The 19,796-nt window shown below is 37.1% G+C and overlaps 1 protein-coding gene across 14 annotated transcripts in view; it reads left to right on the forward strand.

Moving 5' to 3' along the window:
* Cyld (CYLD lysine 63 deubiquitinase) overlaps window positions 1-19,796 on the forward strand; it is a 65,684-nt gene that overhangs the window by 23,156 nt on the left and 22,732 nt on the right. For 11 of the 14 annotated variants that reach the window (XM_078032299.1, XM_078032290.1, XM_021721263.3 and 8 more), the window contains 5 exons: window positions 7,151-7,249; window positions 9,164-9,280; window positions 16,290-16,669; window positions 17,653-17,818; window positions 18,716-18,857. In XM_078032299.1, the coding sequence (XP_077888425.1) occupies window positions 7,151-7,249; window positions 9,164-9,280; window positions 16,290-16,669; window positions 17,653-17,818; window positions 18,716-18,857 (904 nt within the window). The remainder of the gene's footprint in view (window positions 1-7,150; window positions 7,250-9,163; window positions 9,281-16,289; window positions 16,670-17,652; window positions 17,819-18,715; window positions 18,858-19,796) is intronic. The other 3 variants (XM_078032294.1, XM_078032295.1, XM_078032293.1) reach the window with 3 other exon arrangements.

The following is a 19,796-nucleotide window of genomic DNA, read 5'->3' on the forward strand; positions in this document are numbered from 1 at the left end:
CTCATTTCCTTTGTATCCTTCTTAGTCGATTTCTGTGGCATTCAACATTTGCATGTCTTTGCACTTTATGAGTCGTCTTTTCAAAACTTTTTTTTCTAACCAACTTTATCTGCTAAGATATAATTGACATACAGTGAACTGCACCTATTTAAGGTATGCAGTTTGATAAACTCGGGCATATGTGTACACATGAGACCATCACCAGTCATGACAGTGGACACATCCACTGCCCCGCCGCCCCGCCTGCCTCCCCGACAGCCACTGATCTTTCTCTCACTGTGCATTTGTTCATGTTTTCTAGAATTTTGTATAAGTGGTGTAACTCAGATGTAGTTTGATTATTTCACTCAGCATAACTAGTTCTTCTTTCAAAAATTTATATATATATATGTATATTTATTTTTTAGTTGTTGATGAACTTTTATTTTATCCATTTATTTATACGTGGTGCTGAGAATTGAACCCAGTGCTTCACACATGCTAGGCAAGTGCTGTACCACTGAGCCACAACCCCAGCCCATAATTAGTTTTTGATTCATCTCCCTATTGTCCTTTTTATTGCAGATAAGTATTCCAGTTTTTTTTTTAATTCATTGACTTGATGGACATTTGGGTTATTTCCAGTTGGGGGCATTACTCACGTAATGCTGCTTTGAAAATTAGCATACAGATTTTTTATGGACATATGCTTTCATTACTCTGTGTACATGTCTAGACATGAAATGGCTGAAGCTATTGTTGGTAATTGTTTAGCCTACAAAACAAAACATCAACAACAACAAAAATCCCCCCAAACTGCAAACCTGCCATGACGTCTTTCCAAAGTGTTTTCGTTATTTTACATTCTCAGCAGCGGTGTACTGGAGTTCCATTTCTTCCACATTTCTTACTATAGTCTGTCTTTTTAATTTTAGCTATTGAAATAGATAAATAGTGGCAATATAATTATGGTTTTTAATTTGCACTTCACTAGTGACCAAATGTCAAAGATTTACATATGCTTATTTGTCATCTGTAAATCTTTCTTGGTATAGTTATCTGTGCAAATCTTTTGATGATTTTTATTGGTTTTTTATTATTGGGTTTTGGGAATTATTTATAAATTTCAAATGCAAATCCTTTATCAGATATATGATTTGTAAATACCTGAGATTATTAGATTCACCCACAGAGAGGGCCATTTACCTGGTTTGTTCCAGTGGTAATGTCTGGTAAAACCATAGTCCAGTATCACACCAAGGGTACTGACATAGTGCGGTCAAGAGGAAGGACATTGTCATCACCAGGATCCTTTACGTTGTTCTTTTAGTACTACACTCTTTCCCTTGTTCTCTCACTGCTCCTTAAGCTCTGACCACCACTCATCTCTTCTCTGTTTTTCCAAGTCTGTCATTTCAGGAATATTATTCAGTGGAATTGTATAGGATGTAACTTTTCAAATTATTCACTCAGCAAATTCCCTGGAGGTTAGCTCATGCTGTGTGTATTAGTGGTTTCTTCCTTCTTATTACTAAATAATAATTGATGTTATGGTTGTACCACTGTTTAATGATTTATCCATTGAAATATATCTAGTTTCTGGACATTAAGAACAATGCTTTTATAAACATCTGTGTGTAGGATTTTTGGTGAATACAAATCTTCATTTCTCTGGTATAAGTGTCAGGTGTACAGTTACAGGTAATATGATATTTCCATAGTTAGTTTCTTAAGAAACTATTACTGTATTTTCCAGAATGACTGTGCTATTTTACATGACCACCAGCATTACATGACTGATCATCTTTACACATCCTCACCAGTATGTGGGATTACCACTATTTTAAATTTTAGCTATTCTGAGAGATGTGTGCTGACAGCTCAGTGTGGTATTGAGTTTCTCTGAAAGCATCTTTTCCTGTGGTTATTGCCATCTATATATCTTCTTCAGTAAACTGTCTCTTCATCTATTTTGCCAGACGAATTGGATTGTTTGTTCTTTCATTGTAGATTTTGAGACTTTTTCATATATTCTAGATACTGATCCTTTACTGAATTTAATATAATTTGCAGAAATTTCCCCTAGTCTGTTACTTGTCTTTTCATGCTCTTAATATCTTTTGCAGAGCAAAAGAAATTTGGTTTTTATGAGGTCAAGCTTATAGTTTTCCTTTTATGGATCATGCTTTTTATGTCAAGTCCGACAACTTTTCTAGACTTGGAAGATTTTCTCTTAAGTTTTTAAAAATTGAAAGATAATTCATATGCCATTATATTTACTCTCCATCAAAACATACAGTTCATTCAATTCAGTGATCTTAAGTACACCTACAATATTGTATAACTACCACTTCTGTCTAGTTCCAGGAATTTTTCAAAATCCCAAATGGGAATTTTTCAAAATCCCAGAAAAAGGACTTGAGTATTGATTCATGCTACAACATGAACGAACCCTGAAGTCCTTTTTCTGACTAGTGAAGGGACATACCATATTTTCCTTCGCCTTCATCAGCTGATGGACATTTGGGTTGTTTTTATTATTATAAAAAATGTTGCTATATTTTCTGTGGACGTATGTTTTCGGTTTACCTGGTTATATACCTGGGAGTAGAATCGCTCGATCATGTGGTAATTCTGTGTTTGTCATTGGTGGAACTGCCAGATTGTTTTCTGAAGTGCTAGTACCATTTTACTCTTCTACCATTAATGTATGGGATTTCTTTTTGTACTCTTTTCTCTTATTTTTTTTTTACTTTAAAGTTATAACATGTTACATTTAAGTGTATGTGTCATTTTGAGTTAAAATTTTTAATAAAATATGAGACTTAAAAAGTTCTTTTATTTTAAACCCAAGAATATCTAATTGTTCCAACACCATTTGTTAATAATACCATTTTTCCATTGGATTGCTTTTGTACCTTAATCAAAATTCAATATTGTGTATTTATATGGGTCTGTTTCTTGGCCCTCCATTCTGTCCCATTGATCTGTGTGTTCTGTTTCACTGCCAATACCTCACAGTCTCAAGTGCTATGGCTAAATAGTAAGTCTTGCAACAGGTAAATAATTCTTCTCTATTCTTCTTTTGCAAAACTATTTGAGTTAGTCTATATCTTTTCCTTCCCTTTATATACATTTAAGAATAATCTGTAGTCTACACAAAATCTTGAGATTTTTGATTAGAAATCACATTAAACTTACATGCAGCTTTGGGGAGAATTGACATCCTTTGGTTGGAGAGAGCTGACTTTAGTTGGCTTTATTTTACCTGCCTGCAGGGACGTTTCCAGGCTGTTGGCTTCTGTGGCTGGGATGTAGATGAGGCAAGAAGAGCACCCAGGGAAGTCCTCCACCACGCTATTGCTTAGGTCCTAAAGTCTCTCGATGGCCTACCAACTTAAAATATTTGTTTTGTATGCCATTATATTTAAAGAGTTTTTAGTTGTACTTAGCAGGAAAAATAGGGAAAAGTATGTCCACTCCATCTTTCCAGAAGTGCAAGTTGCATCTTCATTTTTAACAGTAGGTATTAGAGATCATTTCATATGAGTAAAGTTCACAATTAATTTTTTATTTAAATTATTGAATTGTGTTTCATTTTATGGGCATACCATAAACTTTTAAAAACTAATCCCCTACTGATGAGTATTTAGGCGCTTTTTTTTCAGTCTTTTGCTGTTAAAAATGGTGCTTCTGTGAACAACTTCATCATATGGATCAGTTTGCATGCATGCCTGTGCAGAAGGCTGAGAGAAACTTCCTGGGAGTTCTAGAATTGTTGGGTCAAAGGGTATGTGCATTTTACATTTTGATAGCTGATAACGAGTGATCTTCCATGGAGATTGAATTACCTTGAATGTTAGGCAGGACTTCTGGTCGTGTGAGACAGAGCCCCAAAGAAGGATATTTTGAAGTACTAGGTCTCAGTATGCAACTCTGAAGTTATCTATCAGGTCCCATATAGATAAAATTTTTATGTACAGTTTAAAATAGAAGGAAAGTATGTATTGTGATCTGTAATCAAATTTTGGATTGTTGCTGTGTACAGTTTGTTTGCTACCAGGTTTTATAATATCTCACTCTACTCAAGTAAACATGTTTTCCTCACACAATTTTTCTGTGGATGTTAAATTCTCATTTGGGTCTGAATTATACTCTGTGGCTGATCAATGAAGCAATTTCTCTGAACTCAACACATCATTCAAATGTACAAACATTTCTTTAGGTTTCAGTAAAAAACTTGTTCACTCGTTTACTATTATAATTTTCAGCCCAAGATTATCCAAGGGATTTTTCTCTTTTTCTGATTAAATCAAGAGTAATGGCTAAGGTTTCAACTTTATCATTTTGATTATGATCCTTGCTGTTTCTATATTATGTATACTTAGGTTTGCTTTCTTTTGCTTAAGTGTCCATGTTGTTGTGTATGTCAGTAGTTCATTCCTTTTTATTGCTATATAGTATTCCATTATATGAGTAGACCACAATTTGTTTTATTCCTCTGTAGGATAAATTGTTTCTAGCTTTTGATTATTATGAATAGAGTTGCTGTGTGCATTTTTGTACATGCATTTGGTGGATGTGTATCTTGCTATCTCTATCAATATTTTTAATCAGAACCATTTTAATCCTATAAAATTATCTGGTGAATATATTCCTTCGCTTGTTTATTAGCCTTTATTTACCTTTTCCTAAGTTGATAATCTAAAATTTATTTAAGTTAGAAGGCTTTGCTTTATTATTCAAGAAGTTTTGGATCATTAAAGTAGTTATGACAAATTAATGACAGCTATTCGGTATATAATTGTTGGAGGGTAAATTAGATGTGGTATGTGACCTTTTATCTGCAGAGACTTCTGTTGGATTGTCTTAACCCTCAAAGTTGATATTTGGTCCCGTTTTTTTAAATATCTTTATTTTACATTTATGTGGTGCTGGGGATTGAACCCAGTGCCTCGTACATGCTAGGCGAGCATTCTGCCACTGAGCCACAACCCGAGCCCCTTGGCCCCGTTTTTGATAAAGTCTTTGGTAGAAGGTTACCATAGTTTCCAACTCCAGTGCTTCCAGCTCCTATTCCAGTCTTTGAAGGATCACCTGTGGAACTGTCACCACTGGCTCATCATGTGACCTGTGCTGCTGCTGCTAGGATGTGTGAACAGTTTAATGGAGTGAAGACATCAGCTAAATTTGTTACAATGGCTACTAACTGTGATGTCCATATATTATAGTATACGTGTGAATGTCTTTTTTTCACATGGAGTTATATGCAGTCAATCACAGTTAGTTACAGTTAGTAGTGGTGATTAACTTTCTTTAGTCAATTTATCTGCTATAATTTGGTAATATTTCTCAGTGACAGAGATTTTCCTTCCATAGTTTCTGTCATTAGTGACATTGATATATCTGAATGGTAACATAAAAGTTAGCATATAACATTTCTTTTGCTATACTACTTGTTAAAATCATGGTTAATCAGTATAATTTTTGAATTAAGATAATACTGGCATGTTCCATAATAATATTGGAGTATTCCATTTCATTATTTTCTGAGACATTTAAGATATGTAGCATAATAAATACATTTCCCTCCTCCACCTGTGGAAAAAAGTTACCAAGCACCATTTACATATAATTAATTTAACATGTTTTCCTTTTTTTAAAAAAAAGTGATATTTTTCTTTCAGAAATGTTCTATTTTGACAATGTCAGATTTATAGAAGATTTAAAACAGTAGTGAAAATATTTCCTAAGAAACATTCTCCGAATGTTACTATTTTGTTAACTTGTTTTTTTTCTCTTCTTCTCCATTTCCAGATAAGTATAGGTACATAACAGTTTTTATCTCTGAACTATTTGCAACATTCACACAATGTCATTTTATTCCTAAATACTCACATTTTCTAAAAATGAGAAATTATCTTCTATAACTATGGTGCAGTGATCAAAATAGGATAACTATATTATGAATATTTACTCTACAAATCTTATTCAAAATTTGCAAGTTATTTCAACAATTGTCTTTGAACCAAAATAAATCCAATTTTGGGAATGTCAAAAAAGTGATATTTTCCTTGTATTTAAAATGTAAAAATTTTCCTGTTTTTTTCTTTCTGTGCTCAAAAATCCACTGTGGGTGATATCGTTTTTGCTGATATACAGCTTTATCAGGTATGACTCTTTAAGTGTCATGTTGGGATTCACAGATGTGTTGTTGAACTTTTCAAAGGAAAAACTTTCCACATTGACTCTCCTACATATATTTGAACAGTATTTATAAATGTCTTATGAGTGTTACTGAGCTTTAAGGTTCACAATGGTCTTTGTATCAAAAACAAGTTTGCCAAAGAGAAATTCAAAGAGTGTTCAGAGTGTTTTCTTTAAAAATATTTGTTGTACGTCTTTGACTTTCTGTATTATTAATCTGTATAACCCTCTGTGTTTTCTTGTCTATATGTGTAAGAGTTTGTGTACACATGTGTGTCGTTCTTAACATATATATGTTTTTAAAAACAGATACATAACCAGTGTCTTCCTACCTATGATACATATTTCTCCCCAGGCTTTCTTCAAACTGTTTCCCTTAATACATGTTAATAAGAGATACTCAGTAGAGTGGCACAAAAAGTATTTTCAAATAAGTACACTATATCCATCCTTGAGAGATTCACAGTATACTTCAGCATATCAAAGATTCTGGTTTTATGCAATAAAAAATTATCTATTTTCTCTCTCGGCATCTAGAATACTTGAGTGTGGAACCCTTTATGATACGTAGGGGTGGGCCGGGCACACCGAGTTGGGAAATGCTGCAGAAATCATGAGTAAGGTTTTCTTTAAAATATAAAAATAAAATTGGCTACATATGATTACGTTTTCAAGAGTTAAAAGTATTTAGCTGAATTGTATTTGGGGGTGATTTTCTTGTTGCACTGCATTTTGAAGAACAGTGTTGATTTCTTTCCCCTCCTGGAGCCATTACCTCTTTCCTTTGATGGTCCTCAAAGAGAATTTGTAAAACTGTAAAAATTGTGCTTTTTGTTGGAAAGCAGTTTTTTGTTTTTGTTACTGTCATTGTTTTCTTGATTGTTTCTCTTCTAAAAGAATTTACTTTTATCTACAAAAAAAAAAAAAACCCAAAACCAAAACCAAAACATGTTTACTGTTTCAGATAGCGTGACACAGGAAAGGAGGCCTCCCAAACTTTCCTTTATGTCAAGAGGTATTGGGGACAAAAGTTCATCCAGTCATAATAAACCAAAGGTTACAGGTATGGATTAATAGGATATAATTCTTGGTGACTGATGTGCTGTCTTATTTGCCCAGGCATTAAGAAAGGTTGTAAACTATCACAACTTAATGTATATTTAGACTTACTTCTTTCAGGCATTTTAAGTAGTTAAACTAAAATTTTATTACATGGTGTTGCCTAAGCCAAGAATTCCCCACCTTTTTTTCCTGGTAAGAAGTTTCCTATGAGAACATCTGTCTTTAGCTGGCCCATAGTCAATTGGCTTTTGGGATTCCCTACTTGTAATCTTGTATATTTATAATTGCAACTGTATAGACTAGTGTTATATAGGATAAAGTGTACTGGAAGGTTAATTATGTGGATTTGGCTAACTAGATGTGGCAAAAATTAAATTCCAAACTGCAAAGGAGAAAAACATTGTCTCTTTTGCAGAAACTTCCTCACAATACATGTGGAGTTCACAGTTCTTTTTCTGTTCACTTCCGCATGCACCATAGGGTAGTTTTTAAACAAGCTCAACAGTTCATTTAAAAGGCTGTAAGAATTTTTGTTAACTCAGATGTGGGTTAGAAGACGACTATTTTTTCCTCAGTTATCTAGTTGAGCAAAACTATTATGGCTTGTTTAGAAGGAAATTATACTTAAGGAAATATTTTATATGGTATTAAGTCCTGAGATTTAGGGTTAATTGCAGGATATATAGGTATTTTTATTTTAGCCTATAGATCTATAAAGGATAACTCAGACTTATTACTCTCATATATACAAACAATAACTACATACTTTCCTTATTCAAACTAAAAAATTTTGGGGATTGAGGATCTTGCTGTATTGTCCAGGCTGGCCCCGAATTCATGGGTCCAAATGATCCTTCTGCTTTAGCCTCCTGAGTTGTATGTGTGTGGCACTGTCTCTGGCACCAGATTTTCTTACGACACAGTGTTAATTGTGTTATCGTAGTTCTGAGTTAATGGTGTAAAGTCTAGAGCTATTGACTGTAAGTTGAAAAAATAAAATCTGCTTTAGTATGGGTTCTGGAGACTCCACTGTTCTTTAGGATGGCCTGTCTTCTTAACGGTACTAGAGCAGGTAGTGTTAGGAAATGTCTGTGATACAGCTCTATAAACTTTTTGTTGCACTTGATAAATCTGATATAAAAGATTTAATAGTGCCTTGTTTATTCTGGCATGAAGAAATCAAACAAGAAATTTGATGACCAACAATTCCAAAATGTTTAAACTTTAATTATTTTATTTTTATGTATTTATATTTTTTTGTGGTGCTGTAAATTGAACCCAGGGGAGTTATATCCCCAGTGAAAATCTTAATCTTTTTATTAATTTTGTGCATTGATTCATATACCTTTTTTAAAAGGATCTATTTTAAAAATGTATCACATACTAACATTTGAGAAATGAAATGTACTGTGTGATTTTTGTCTTTGCAAGCATCAGAGTGTACATACTTACACAAACCCAGGCTATGTGGTGTGATGCTTTTGTATATAAGTTTGTTATTGGCCAAAATGTTTCTATGTGTTATAAATCTAATAGGTTATGATTCTAATAGGTTAAATTTGAAAACTGATAGATTCTTCAAATGAAATTGGAGAATGGTGATGTTGATATCTAGAAATAAACTATAGTATTTCTCAGAATACTTAAATATTAAAAAAATTAAACACTCTTTAACTTATTCCTATACCTCTTCCTGTACCAACTCTACAGGTAAGAAATCTTTTTTTTCATGTTGCAAAAATGGCTGCCAAATTTTTATAAGAGGAAGACAATAATAAAATCTACTGTGTATCTGTACAACTGTTGGTTATATTTAAAGTTGTTGACATGATATGCATATTAATTTACTGTTAAAATAAAAACGCTTTACAGCATATTGACTATATTTTTAAAAGGAACTTTTTTTGTTCCATAGGATCTACCTCAGACCCTGGAAACAGAAACAGATCTGAATTATTTTATACCTTAAATGGGTCTTCTGTTGACTCACAACCACAATCCAAATCAAAAAATACATGGTACATTGATGAAGGTAATGTATAATTCTAGTGTTCTTTATAGTGATTCTTTCCTTTTAACTCATCAGAGAAAAATGACTTTTTCATCAGTATTTGGAAACAGAATTAATAGACTTAATATTGTATAAAATTTGAACTGCACTACTGCTAATAAAACATTTAAATGTGTTAATAACTTGTATTTTTTTTTAAACTTATCTACTTAGGGTAGATCTGTAGAATCAATTGAATCATTTAAAGACTTTTCTGTGGGTCTATTTTGACCTCTTTAATTTACTATGTCCCATCATCTTATATATTGAATACCTATAACTTAAATTGAGCAATTTTATAAGTGTCCTATGAAATTTTGTAAGTTTTTATGGATATCTTGTTATGTAGGATGATGGGACATAATGGAATTTATAGCACCTTCTTTAAAAAACTATCTTCCCTTGGTTCAGGGACATAATTTTTTGATTTATTCATTTTCTTGTTCATTTGTTCAGCAAATACTTACTGAGGCTTACTCTGTGCCAGGCATTCTCTAAGGTCACAATGGTGGGGAACAAAGTAGCTATGCTCCTGCCCTTTCTGAGTTTATGGTCAAATTGTTAAGATTGAAATTAATCAGATATAGAAACAGATGTAGGATTGCAGTGGTGACAGACACAGTGCTGTTGGAGGAAGGATCCGGATTTACCTAGGGGCGTGGTGTTTCTTTTAGGAAGCGGCATGTGCTTAGATTTACCAGAGGAACTGTGTGTAACATGGCAAAGGAGGATCCAAGAGCCTTTTAGGCAGAGGGAATCGCACAGACAAAGGCCTTGGAGAGAGTGGAGCTAGCCTTTGCCAAGGACTAAAAAGAGCCAGAGTAGCTACACAGAGACGGCACAGCACTGTAGGGATGGAAATGGAACTGCCAACAGGCCGGGACACGTGGAGCCTGGGGTGTCCCAACAACAGGAAATGGAGAGCCACTGAAATTTTCTTAGCAACCTGTGGTATGACCAGGTTTGCCTTTTGGAGAGATTACCCAGGCTGCAGGGAAGGCAGTAAATTGAAGTGGGGATAGGTCCCAGAAATTTGATTGTAGTCCGGGATTAGACTTGGAGAAGGGATGGGGAGAAAGTAGATGGAGATGTGGGAGTTGACCTGATAGGACTTACAGATGAGTGAAAGTGGGAGTTGAGGAAGGCGTGTCCTGGTGACTCCTAGTTTCCGGCTTGTGTACTTAGGTGACGAAGGCAGGTGAAACATTGGATTTTGAGTGTTTTGTATTGGAGGTGCCTTTTAAACTTACTGGAGGTGAGTCATCAAGTAGGCAGTGGGAAGTACAGGTCTGGAGGCTTAGGAAAGGAGCAGGTACTCGGGAAATAAATCTGTAGGCTGTCCTCATAGAGGGCGATTGAAGTCCTTTGAATGTATTGCCTCTGGAGAGTGAGGGGGAGAGTATGGGTTGCAACTTAACCTGGAGGCGCTGAATGGTTGAGTGGGAGGACAGTCAGTCATCAAAGGAGACGGAGAAAAGATGACCAGGGGGATGTGGGGAGAACCAGGAGCTGTGGTCTCAAAAGGCAAGGAACAAGCAGACAGCAGTGTTGAGTCCTGTGAGAGGGCAAGAGAGGGCACCACGGAACCCCCTTGGCTCAGTCACCTGGAAGTCACTGATGACCTTGGTTCTGTTGGGTGGAAGAATTCCACAGGGTCCAGATTGCAGTGTGCTGAGAGCCTGGAGGGAGGAAATGAGACGTGAGGCCGATGGAGACACGTGGAAGTTTGGGTTTCATCTGAACTGTTCATATTCATTCATTCATTCATTCATATTTTCTCCCTGTCCCTCCCTCCTGTCAGTAAAGCCCAGTTGTCACCACGTGCCCTGGATTTCCCCTTCTTCACATCATTAGACTCTCCCCTGCTTCATTTCGGCAGCCCTGGCCTTAGTGCAGCTGCTTTGTCCCTGCCTGAATTCGCCTGGTGGTCTTCTAACTGGTTTCCCTGCCTCAGACTTGTACTTTTAAGGTTATTCCAACAGCAGTGCCAGCTGCTCCACCAGCACCCCAGCAGCGCCGTCCTCACCACCCTCCTGTAGTCGACCTTCTAGCCCACGGGCTGCTCGCTCCGCATTGGGCTGAGCACTCGGTGCACATTGGTTTATCCTCAAAACCACTTTATTTTTTGCTGCTGTCTTCTTCACACAGTCTCTATGAATGTTTCCCAGCTCTTAAAGATAAAACTCAGATTCCTTAGTTTGGCATGTCGGGCTCCTTGTGGTGTACTTCTGTCATTTTCCCTGCTCCAGGCGTGCTACACTGGGCCGTTCTTAGGATGTGTTGTGAATACTTGGGATCTCGATATCTCTCTCTCCCTCCCTCCCTCCCTCCCTCCCCCCCCCCCCCCCTCTCTCTCTCTCTCTCTCTCTCTCTCTCTCTCTCTCTCTCTCTCTCGGATGGTCCTTCTTCCTGGAAATTCTTCTTCCTGTTTCTCCACCTTTGAGGCCTGGCTTGCTCTTAAATCATCTCTTAAGTCTCAGACTTTTGAGTCATACAGAAAGCCTTTTCTTTCCTTTCCTACTTCTAGGTTAGGTTCATTTTCCTCAAAATGATCTCAAAATGTTTTGGGTTACTTCACTTTCCTGTTTCCTTTGCCAGACTGTAAGTCTGGTGTTCAGCCCAGGATGGCATTCAGCAGATTCAGTAATTGCATGCAAACTAATTGAAAATAGATTTACGTACTATAGTGGCTATAATGACTCAATAGTTATGACATGGATTCAGTCCCAGGCTGATCCATATCTACCAATGCAACATTTTGCTATTACATCAAAAGACTCTCATGTGGAAAATGACTCAAAGGAAGTAGTCTTTGGTTCTGTCTCCTGCACTCTGTCATTCCAACTCTGAGTGGGGGACCACGAGGGAGGCAAGGATTCTTTCTTCCCAAGAAGCAGGAGGCTTATTTAATGGCAACGACTGTTGTTGAGAGGAGTTTCAGCTCTCCAGTAACTCAGGTCCTTTGGGAACACAGAGCCTGCTGGCCTCTGGGTGTGTACAAGGCCCAGCCAGGGTGGCTGTCATGCACTAGCACTTGCCCTGTGGTTACTACCAGAACTGCTAATGCTTTGTCTACGTGGTGATTTCTTTCCAAGAAAAGGAACTAGTAGCTGGGCGCGGTGGTGCAGGCTGTAATCCAGCGGCTCAGGGGACTGAGACAGGAGGATCGCAAGTTCAAAGCCAGCCTCAGCAATGGCAAGGCCCCAAGTAAATCAGTGAGACCCTGTCTCTAAATAAAATATAAAAAAGGGCTGGGGATGTGGCTCAGTGGTTAAGCACCCTGGGTTAAACCCCTGGTACCAAAGGGGAGGAGGGAAGGAAACAAGTAAACCATAGGTTTTTCATAATCTAGGTAATGTCAATGTTTGTTCATAATTTTGTGTTTCTTATTTTTAACACAGTTTTGTAGCAGTGGAATATTCCTAATTTCTTGATTCTATTAATCTGATCTAATGTACAATACATTCTTGAAATACCATTGATCCTAAAAGACCTATTTGGAACATGGAAAGTAATGAACTTTGGAGTAGGTGTTCATCTTTAAATCAAAAAAACAGAAGTAATTTAGTTGTAAAAAGAATATTGTTCCCATAGTTAATTTTACTTACAAATTTAAAAGAGCTTTTCTCTACAATATTTGATTAATTTATACTTTTTTTTTTTGTAAGAGAGTGGGAGAGGGGAGAGAGAGAGAGAGAGAGAGAGAGAGAGAGAGAGAGAGAGAGAGAGAGAGAGAGAGAGAGAATTTTTAATGTTTTTTTTATTTTTTAGTTCTCGGCGGACACAACATCTTTGTTGGTATGTGGTGCTGAGGATCGAACCCGGGCCGCACGCATGCCAGGCGAGCGCGCTACCACTTGAGCCACATCCCGAGCCCCTAATTTATACTTTTTAAAAAACAAATATTTACAAATATTTTCTTGTATTCCAACTGGTTACACCAAATGCTGTAGATTCAACCATGGGAAAGACAAACAAAATTGCCATTCTTTTGAAACTTACCTCCTCGTATTGTGGTTTATATGATAGACAGTGAGTATATAAACAGATAAGGTAATGGGAGATGGCGACATTTACAGTGAAGGAAATGAACCAGGTGCAGCAGTGGAGTAGGAAGCCACCATCGCAGGGTGTTTTGGAAAGGATATGTAGGTTGAGATCTCAATGATGAAATGAAACTGCCAGAGAAAGAACTTGACAAGAGCATTCCAGGCAGAGGAAGTAGAAAGCGCAAAGGCTCTGAGGGGAGGAAGCGTATTTGAAAAGCAGCAAGTAGACCAGAGTGGCCACAGGGTAAGCAAGAAGTGGTCTGTAATGAGTTTGGACAGGCAGGTAGGACACCCCTGGTCTGGGCAACAAGTCTAGAAATTCTAAGAATCCTGGAAAGCCACTGGAAGGTGTCAGCTACACATGGTCACCTAAGATCTTTAACTTAAAAAAAATAGCCTCACCAGTTGTTGTATGATGAATAGATTGAAGAGGGACCAGAAAGGCAGCAGAGAGACACTGGGAAGAGTCTGGTAGCAGGCTGATCCGTGATGGTGGCATGATTAAGGAGATGATGGCAGAGGAGAAATGGGTGCACTCCAGATAGAACCCACAGAACTTGCTTTATGAATTCAGGTGTTGGTATTAAGGGGGTTCAGTGTTTGGGAAAGAAAAGACTGATATTTATAGATTTTAGATTAAGTCTCATTACTAAGGAAACTTGGCTAAGGTATAATGAACAGTAGGTGGAAAGTACAGTGAATACCCAAGTAGTCATTACTGAGTTTAAGTAAAAGACCATTATAATTACCTTTGAAATTCCTGGGGTTCCTCTTTCTAGTCCCTCCTCTGAGCTACCATCATCTTAACTTTAATATTTTATCATTTTCTTGCTTTTCATTGTAGTTTTATAGTATATGTAAACAATATATTGTCAGTTCTTTGTTTCTGAGCTTTCCACATAAGAAACCAGATTGTATATATTCTTGCATAATTTTTCTCACTCAACATTATGTTTCTAAGATCATGCAAGTTATAGTATGTTATTGTAATTTATTCATTTTCATTGCTGTACAGTATTCCATGATATTACTGTCCCACAATTTATCCTTTTGACCAATTGGCGTTCAGACCAATGGTCCATTTGACCATTGTTTTTAGGTTCTTACTATCATTGGCAACTCTGCTAGTAACATTCTTATGTATGTGTAGAGTGTATAACTAGAAGTAGTATTATTGGTACATTATTTGCTAAATAATGCCAAACTGTTTCTTGAAGTAGATATACCAATTTAAAGTCTGCTAAAACAGAATACCAAATATTGAGTGGCTTATAAACAACAGAAACTTATATTTCACAGTTCTGGAGGCTAGGAGGTCCAAGATCAGATTTGCAGATGTGTTAACAGGTGAGGATTTACTTCCTGATTCAGGATAGCCATCTTTGGCTGTGATAGCTCATGGTAGAAGGTCAAAGGAGTTCTCTAAGGCCCCGTTTATAAGGGCGCTAATCTTATGTTGAAGGCTCTGCCTTCATGACCTAATCCTTTCCCAAAGACTTCACCTCCAGATACCCTCACATTAGGGATTAGGTTTCAACATGTGAATTTTAGGGGCAGAAACACACAGTCCCACAGCACATCCTCATCAGCACTGTGTAGGAGTATCAGTCTTAGGAATAGCTAATGTTCTAAGACCTTGAACTCTTGAAGTGATAGCTCCTGCTAGCCTTGGCTTTAATTTGTCTACTTCCTACAAAGGCAAGGATCTTTTCATTGATTTGTTGGTGACTTGATATTCTTCTTGCATTAATTGCCTTTACAAGTCTTTTTCTATTTTTTTTCCTAGTTTTCTTTTTGTCTTATTTGCAGATCTTCTTCAAGTTGTAATCTTTTGGTAGCTATATATATATATATCACAAATGTTTTCTCCTTGTGGCTCAAATTTTTGCACTCACTATGATGTGATACCTTGTAGTGATTAAGTTCTTAATTTTAATATGATCCTACTCATCGGTATTTTTTCTTATGTTTCATGTGCTAATGTTTAAGAAATTTCTTTCTATCCTGAGTCATAAAGAACATTCTTCTGTATTATCTTCCAGAAATGTATAGTTCTGCCTGTTGTGTCTGTTTTCAAGCCATTTGGAACTGATTTTGTGTAGAGTGTGAGTAGGATTCCAGTTTAATTTTTTAAACATATGGATAACTGGTGTCTCCACACCATTAAGAAGTGCCTTCTTTCCCCACTGGTCTGCAGTGCCTGCCGTCAGCGGCATTAATCATTTTAAGGAAACAGCTTTTGGCTATGACATGATGATGTGTTTGTTTTCTCTTTCACTATTCCCTGTCTTTGTGTTTACTTTGGATTGGATCTTCTTCCTTGTAATAACAATTTGTCACACTGACTTCTGTTCTTGTGTTCATTCTTGCTTACTTTTATGGGGAGGCCATTCTGTGCTTCCAGATCCTCTGTTGTATGCTGAGTTCATTAATGTCTGGGCTTTCTTTTTTTTTCTAAAATAATCTGTCTATAAATTTCCTTTAGAGGTATTACTTTGTGTTCCACAGCTTTTCTTTGTTTCCTCTGTTTCACTCCTTTCATCACTCCTTTATTTTGAAAACATTGTCATCTTTTCTTTGATTCATAAAATTTAGAATTATTTCTTAAAAATGTTGGTGTCTTTTGTACTGATTCATAATTTGATTGGGCTATGGATAAAGAATATAGGCTATATGACATCAATAAGTAATACATTTTTCTTTTGTGTGAACAGTTGGGTGCCATTTAGTGAGGTAGAGAAGTTTGCAGGTGGGCAGAGAAGCAAGAATACTGTTTTGGAGATATTAATTTGCAATGCCTGGAAGAATCCTCACAGAGAGGCCATGCGGGCAGTTGGAGTAGAGCTATATGTTAATTTTTAGATATGTAAACCCTATTTAATGTTTAAGGTGTGTTTGTGATTCTTGAATATATTTCTCTAATTAAGAATAATTTTTCGTAGTTGCAGAAGACCCTGCAAAGTCACTAACAGAGTTATCTTCAGAATTTGGACATTCGTCACCGCCGCTGCAGGCTCCTTCCATGAACTCCTTATCCAGTGAGAACAGATTTCACTCTCTACCATTCAGCCTGACAAAGGTGCCTAATTCCAATGGAAGCATTGGTCACAGCCCGCTTTCTTTGTCAGTTCAGTCTGTGATGGGGGAGCTGAACAGCGCGCCTGTCCAGGAGAGCCCGCCCTTGCCCATGTCTTCTGGCAACTCTCACGGTCTGGAGGTGGGCTCGCTGGCTGAAGTCAAGGAGAACCCTCCTTTCTACGGGGTCATTCGTTGGATCGGTCAGCCCCCAGGACTAAATGAAGTACTAGCTGGACTGGAACTGGTAATTTAATTTGATCTAAAAATTATAATTCTTTTCTAAATGGGGTTTTGTGCAGAATATTTCCTATTATATATTTCTTGGCAAATCATCGTATATGTCCAAAAATTTGGAGAAAAATTTCATGACGTGTTGCCTGAATTCTTTTTGCCACTCCTTAGGCTTCTGCCTCACCTGTTTCTAATGTTAGTTGATCCATGTCCAAAAAAATAAGAATTGCGTTTTAGGTTAATGTATTTCGGCTTCTTATATTGAGTAGAATGCAATAAGGGAAGCAAATTGTTAATTGTTACCAGCTTTTACTTTTCTTGTTTCGCCTTGTTCCCTATAAAGCTAAATCACTGGCCTTAGAACTAACCATCATTTTCTCAGGTCTTTTGGTATCTTTGGTAGAGGGAAAGATTTTCCTTTTGGAGATTAGGAAAGCCTGTTTGGCCTTGCACAATCAGGAGAGGGGAATTTGAATACATTTAGCTTTTATTAAAATGTATCTCTTGGTTTGTTTGCTTATTTGTTTGTTTTCATGCTAATGAGCACTATTAGAGGAGTACTTAACATAATTGGCCTCCTCATTTCCCTGTGTGTGTGTGTATTTAGCATTGCTGGGGATTGAACCCGGGGCCTTCCTTACCTGTACCAGGCAAGTACCTAACCACTGAGCTACACCCGAGTTCATTCCTTGGTTTTAATACTTGTGAAAATAGTACAAAGAAAGTCAGGTAACCAGGGAAGGCCTAGGCAGGTGTTCTGAAAGGGAATCATTGAGGAGTTCCTGTTGGATTAAGGAATTCACTTCTTAAATCATTAGCTAAAGGTTCAATGCTTTGATTCCGCAACCCTGCATCCCCTTTTTCTTGATGCAGTTTGCAGTACACGTGGAGAGGGAATTCGGAGAAAGGGTCACTAGGAGCAGCTGCGGGCGCCTTAGTTCTGTGTGTCTGTCTTCGCGGCGTGGTGTAATGCATGTGGAAGCCTTTCTTTTCCAGGAAGATGAATGCGCAGGCTGTACAGATGGAACCTTTAGGGGCACTCGGTATTTCACCTGTGCCCTGAAGAAGGCGCTGTTTGTTAAACTGAAGAGCTGCAGGCCTGACTCCAGGTTCGCGTCCCTGCAGCCTGTTTCCAATCAGATAGAGCGCTGTAACTCTTTAGGTATTGGATGCTTTTCATTTACTTACCAATCTGGAATGACTTCATTTCATACCATTATGTATTAGGTGACAGTGACAGTGTCTAAGTGATTTTCATGCCAATTGCTCATCAAGTTTTCAAACCAGTAAAGATTGTTACTTGGTATATCTGAAAGTTAGTTAGCCTAGAAGAGCCATTTTAAAAAGTGTTAGAATAGTGTCTTGGATCTAAAAGGTGGGAGTAGGGGGATTTGTTTTTTCTTCTTATTGATTACAGATGTTTACTTTTCAGCAATACAGGAGCTAGGAATTGAAATGTGTTCCTCTTTTTTGGCATCAACTTCCCCTATAATGTATTGGTTAAGTATATCAGTCAGCATGTCTTATCAAGAAATCAGTGTTTGTCTAAGTAGTTTTAGATTAAGGCTGAAGGAGAGCTGTTCTCATCACTTGGAAGAGGTGGTGGCTTCCTGATGCTATCCCTTCCCACTTCTGAATAACAGTGGTGCAGCAAAGAGTAGGTGTAAATAGGAAGGTGTAATAGGAAGGCCATTTTAATGAAGCATGTTTTTCTTACTGTTGAAAGAGTACTTTATATTTTTTTTGTTTTCTTTTTGGGCTTGAAAATATGAGACATTGTGGATAAATAATAAAGTATTTTAGGAGCAAAATATTTTGCTTGACAGATGCTTTTTACACGTTACTTGATACTCTAAAGTGCTTTTCAAATTGTGGGGGAATCAAGTTTGAAAATGAACAATAGTGTTGTTTTACATGCCAAGTTGAATTGATTAATGAAAGTTGATAAACAAATGTTTTTTATCAAAATACCAAAATATATTTTTAAAATGAAGACACAGTTTGAAAGTTTCTTTTTAATGGTTTAAAAGAATTCTTTTCATTTTTTTTATCTTTTCAGCCTTTGGAGGCTACTTAAGTGAAGTGGTAGAAGAAAATACTCCACCAAAAATGGAAAAAGAAGGTTTGGAGATAATGATTGGAAAGAAGAAAGGTATCCAGGGCCATTACAATTCTTGTTACTTAGACTCAACCTTATTCTGGTAAGTTTAAAATGAATGCAGTAGGTATAGAGTGTGTGTGTGTATGTGTGTGTGTGTGTGTGTGTGTGTGTGTGTGTGTGTGTGAGGGGGGGGGCGGAGGGGGGCTGCCAGCTACCTGAGTGGAGACACTAGGGACTAGGGGTTAGGAGAAGAAGGGAGTTTGCTTACCGTAATACACTTCTTGAAGCTACGGAGTGTTGTCACCTGTTCCTATATCCACCACATTAATATGAAAAGTAAGGCAGGGAACAATGAGCCAGAGCTGGATGACAGTGATGCACATGGAGCAGGGCAGCTGGAGCGAGTAGGCACGGTGTCTTTGAACATGAATCAAATAACATGACTTGCAGTAAGCTCCTGGTCGATGTGTCTGTCTTTGTTTTAGTAGGTAGAAGGAATCTTTAAACTGCTTTCTTTAAAAAAAAAAAATTATGTCCTATAGAAGCCCTGTTGCTCCTATATATGTAGTTTTTTCCCAAAGTGGAACAACTTAGCATGGCAAGAATCATTAGACTCTGAAGACTGAACCAGGAGTCTTTAGGCCCTAAGGATCTTGCATTGCCAGTTCAATCAATTGTATAGAATCTGGGAGTTAACATGACATGTTAAAATTCTAAAAGTAGGAAAAAGAAAAGATGGTAGGCCATTGTGATGATAGAGTACTTTCAACTCACAGATGTTTTGTCAGGAGCAAACCTTACGGCATTGAGATAACATTCAGTAGATTTCTTGATAAAAATCTGTATTAGACAAGTTTTGTTTTCTTTGAAACCAGGAAGTTTCTGTTGTTACTTGTCGAATTCCTTGCGACTGAAACACTCAGGGTCACTCTAAGGGAACTGGGCTGCATGAATTAACCACACAAGAGACAGAGATACCTTTTTCTTTGGGTTCCTGTGATGGCCCCTCTGACCTTAAGGGTCCACAGAAAGAGAAAGA

This window comes from Ictidomys tridecemlineatus, chromosome 15 (assembly GCF_052094955.1).
Source record: "Ictidomys tridecemlineatus isolate mIctTri1 chromosome 15, mIctTri1.hap1, whole genome shotgun sequence".
Taxonomy (NCBI): Eukaryota; Metazoa; Chordata; class Mammalia; order Rodentia; family Sciuridae; genus Ictidomys; species Ictidomys tridecemlineatus.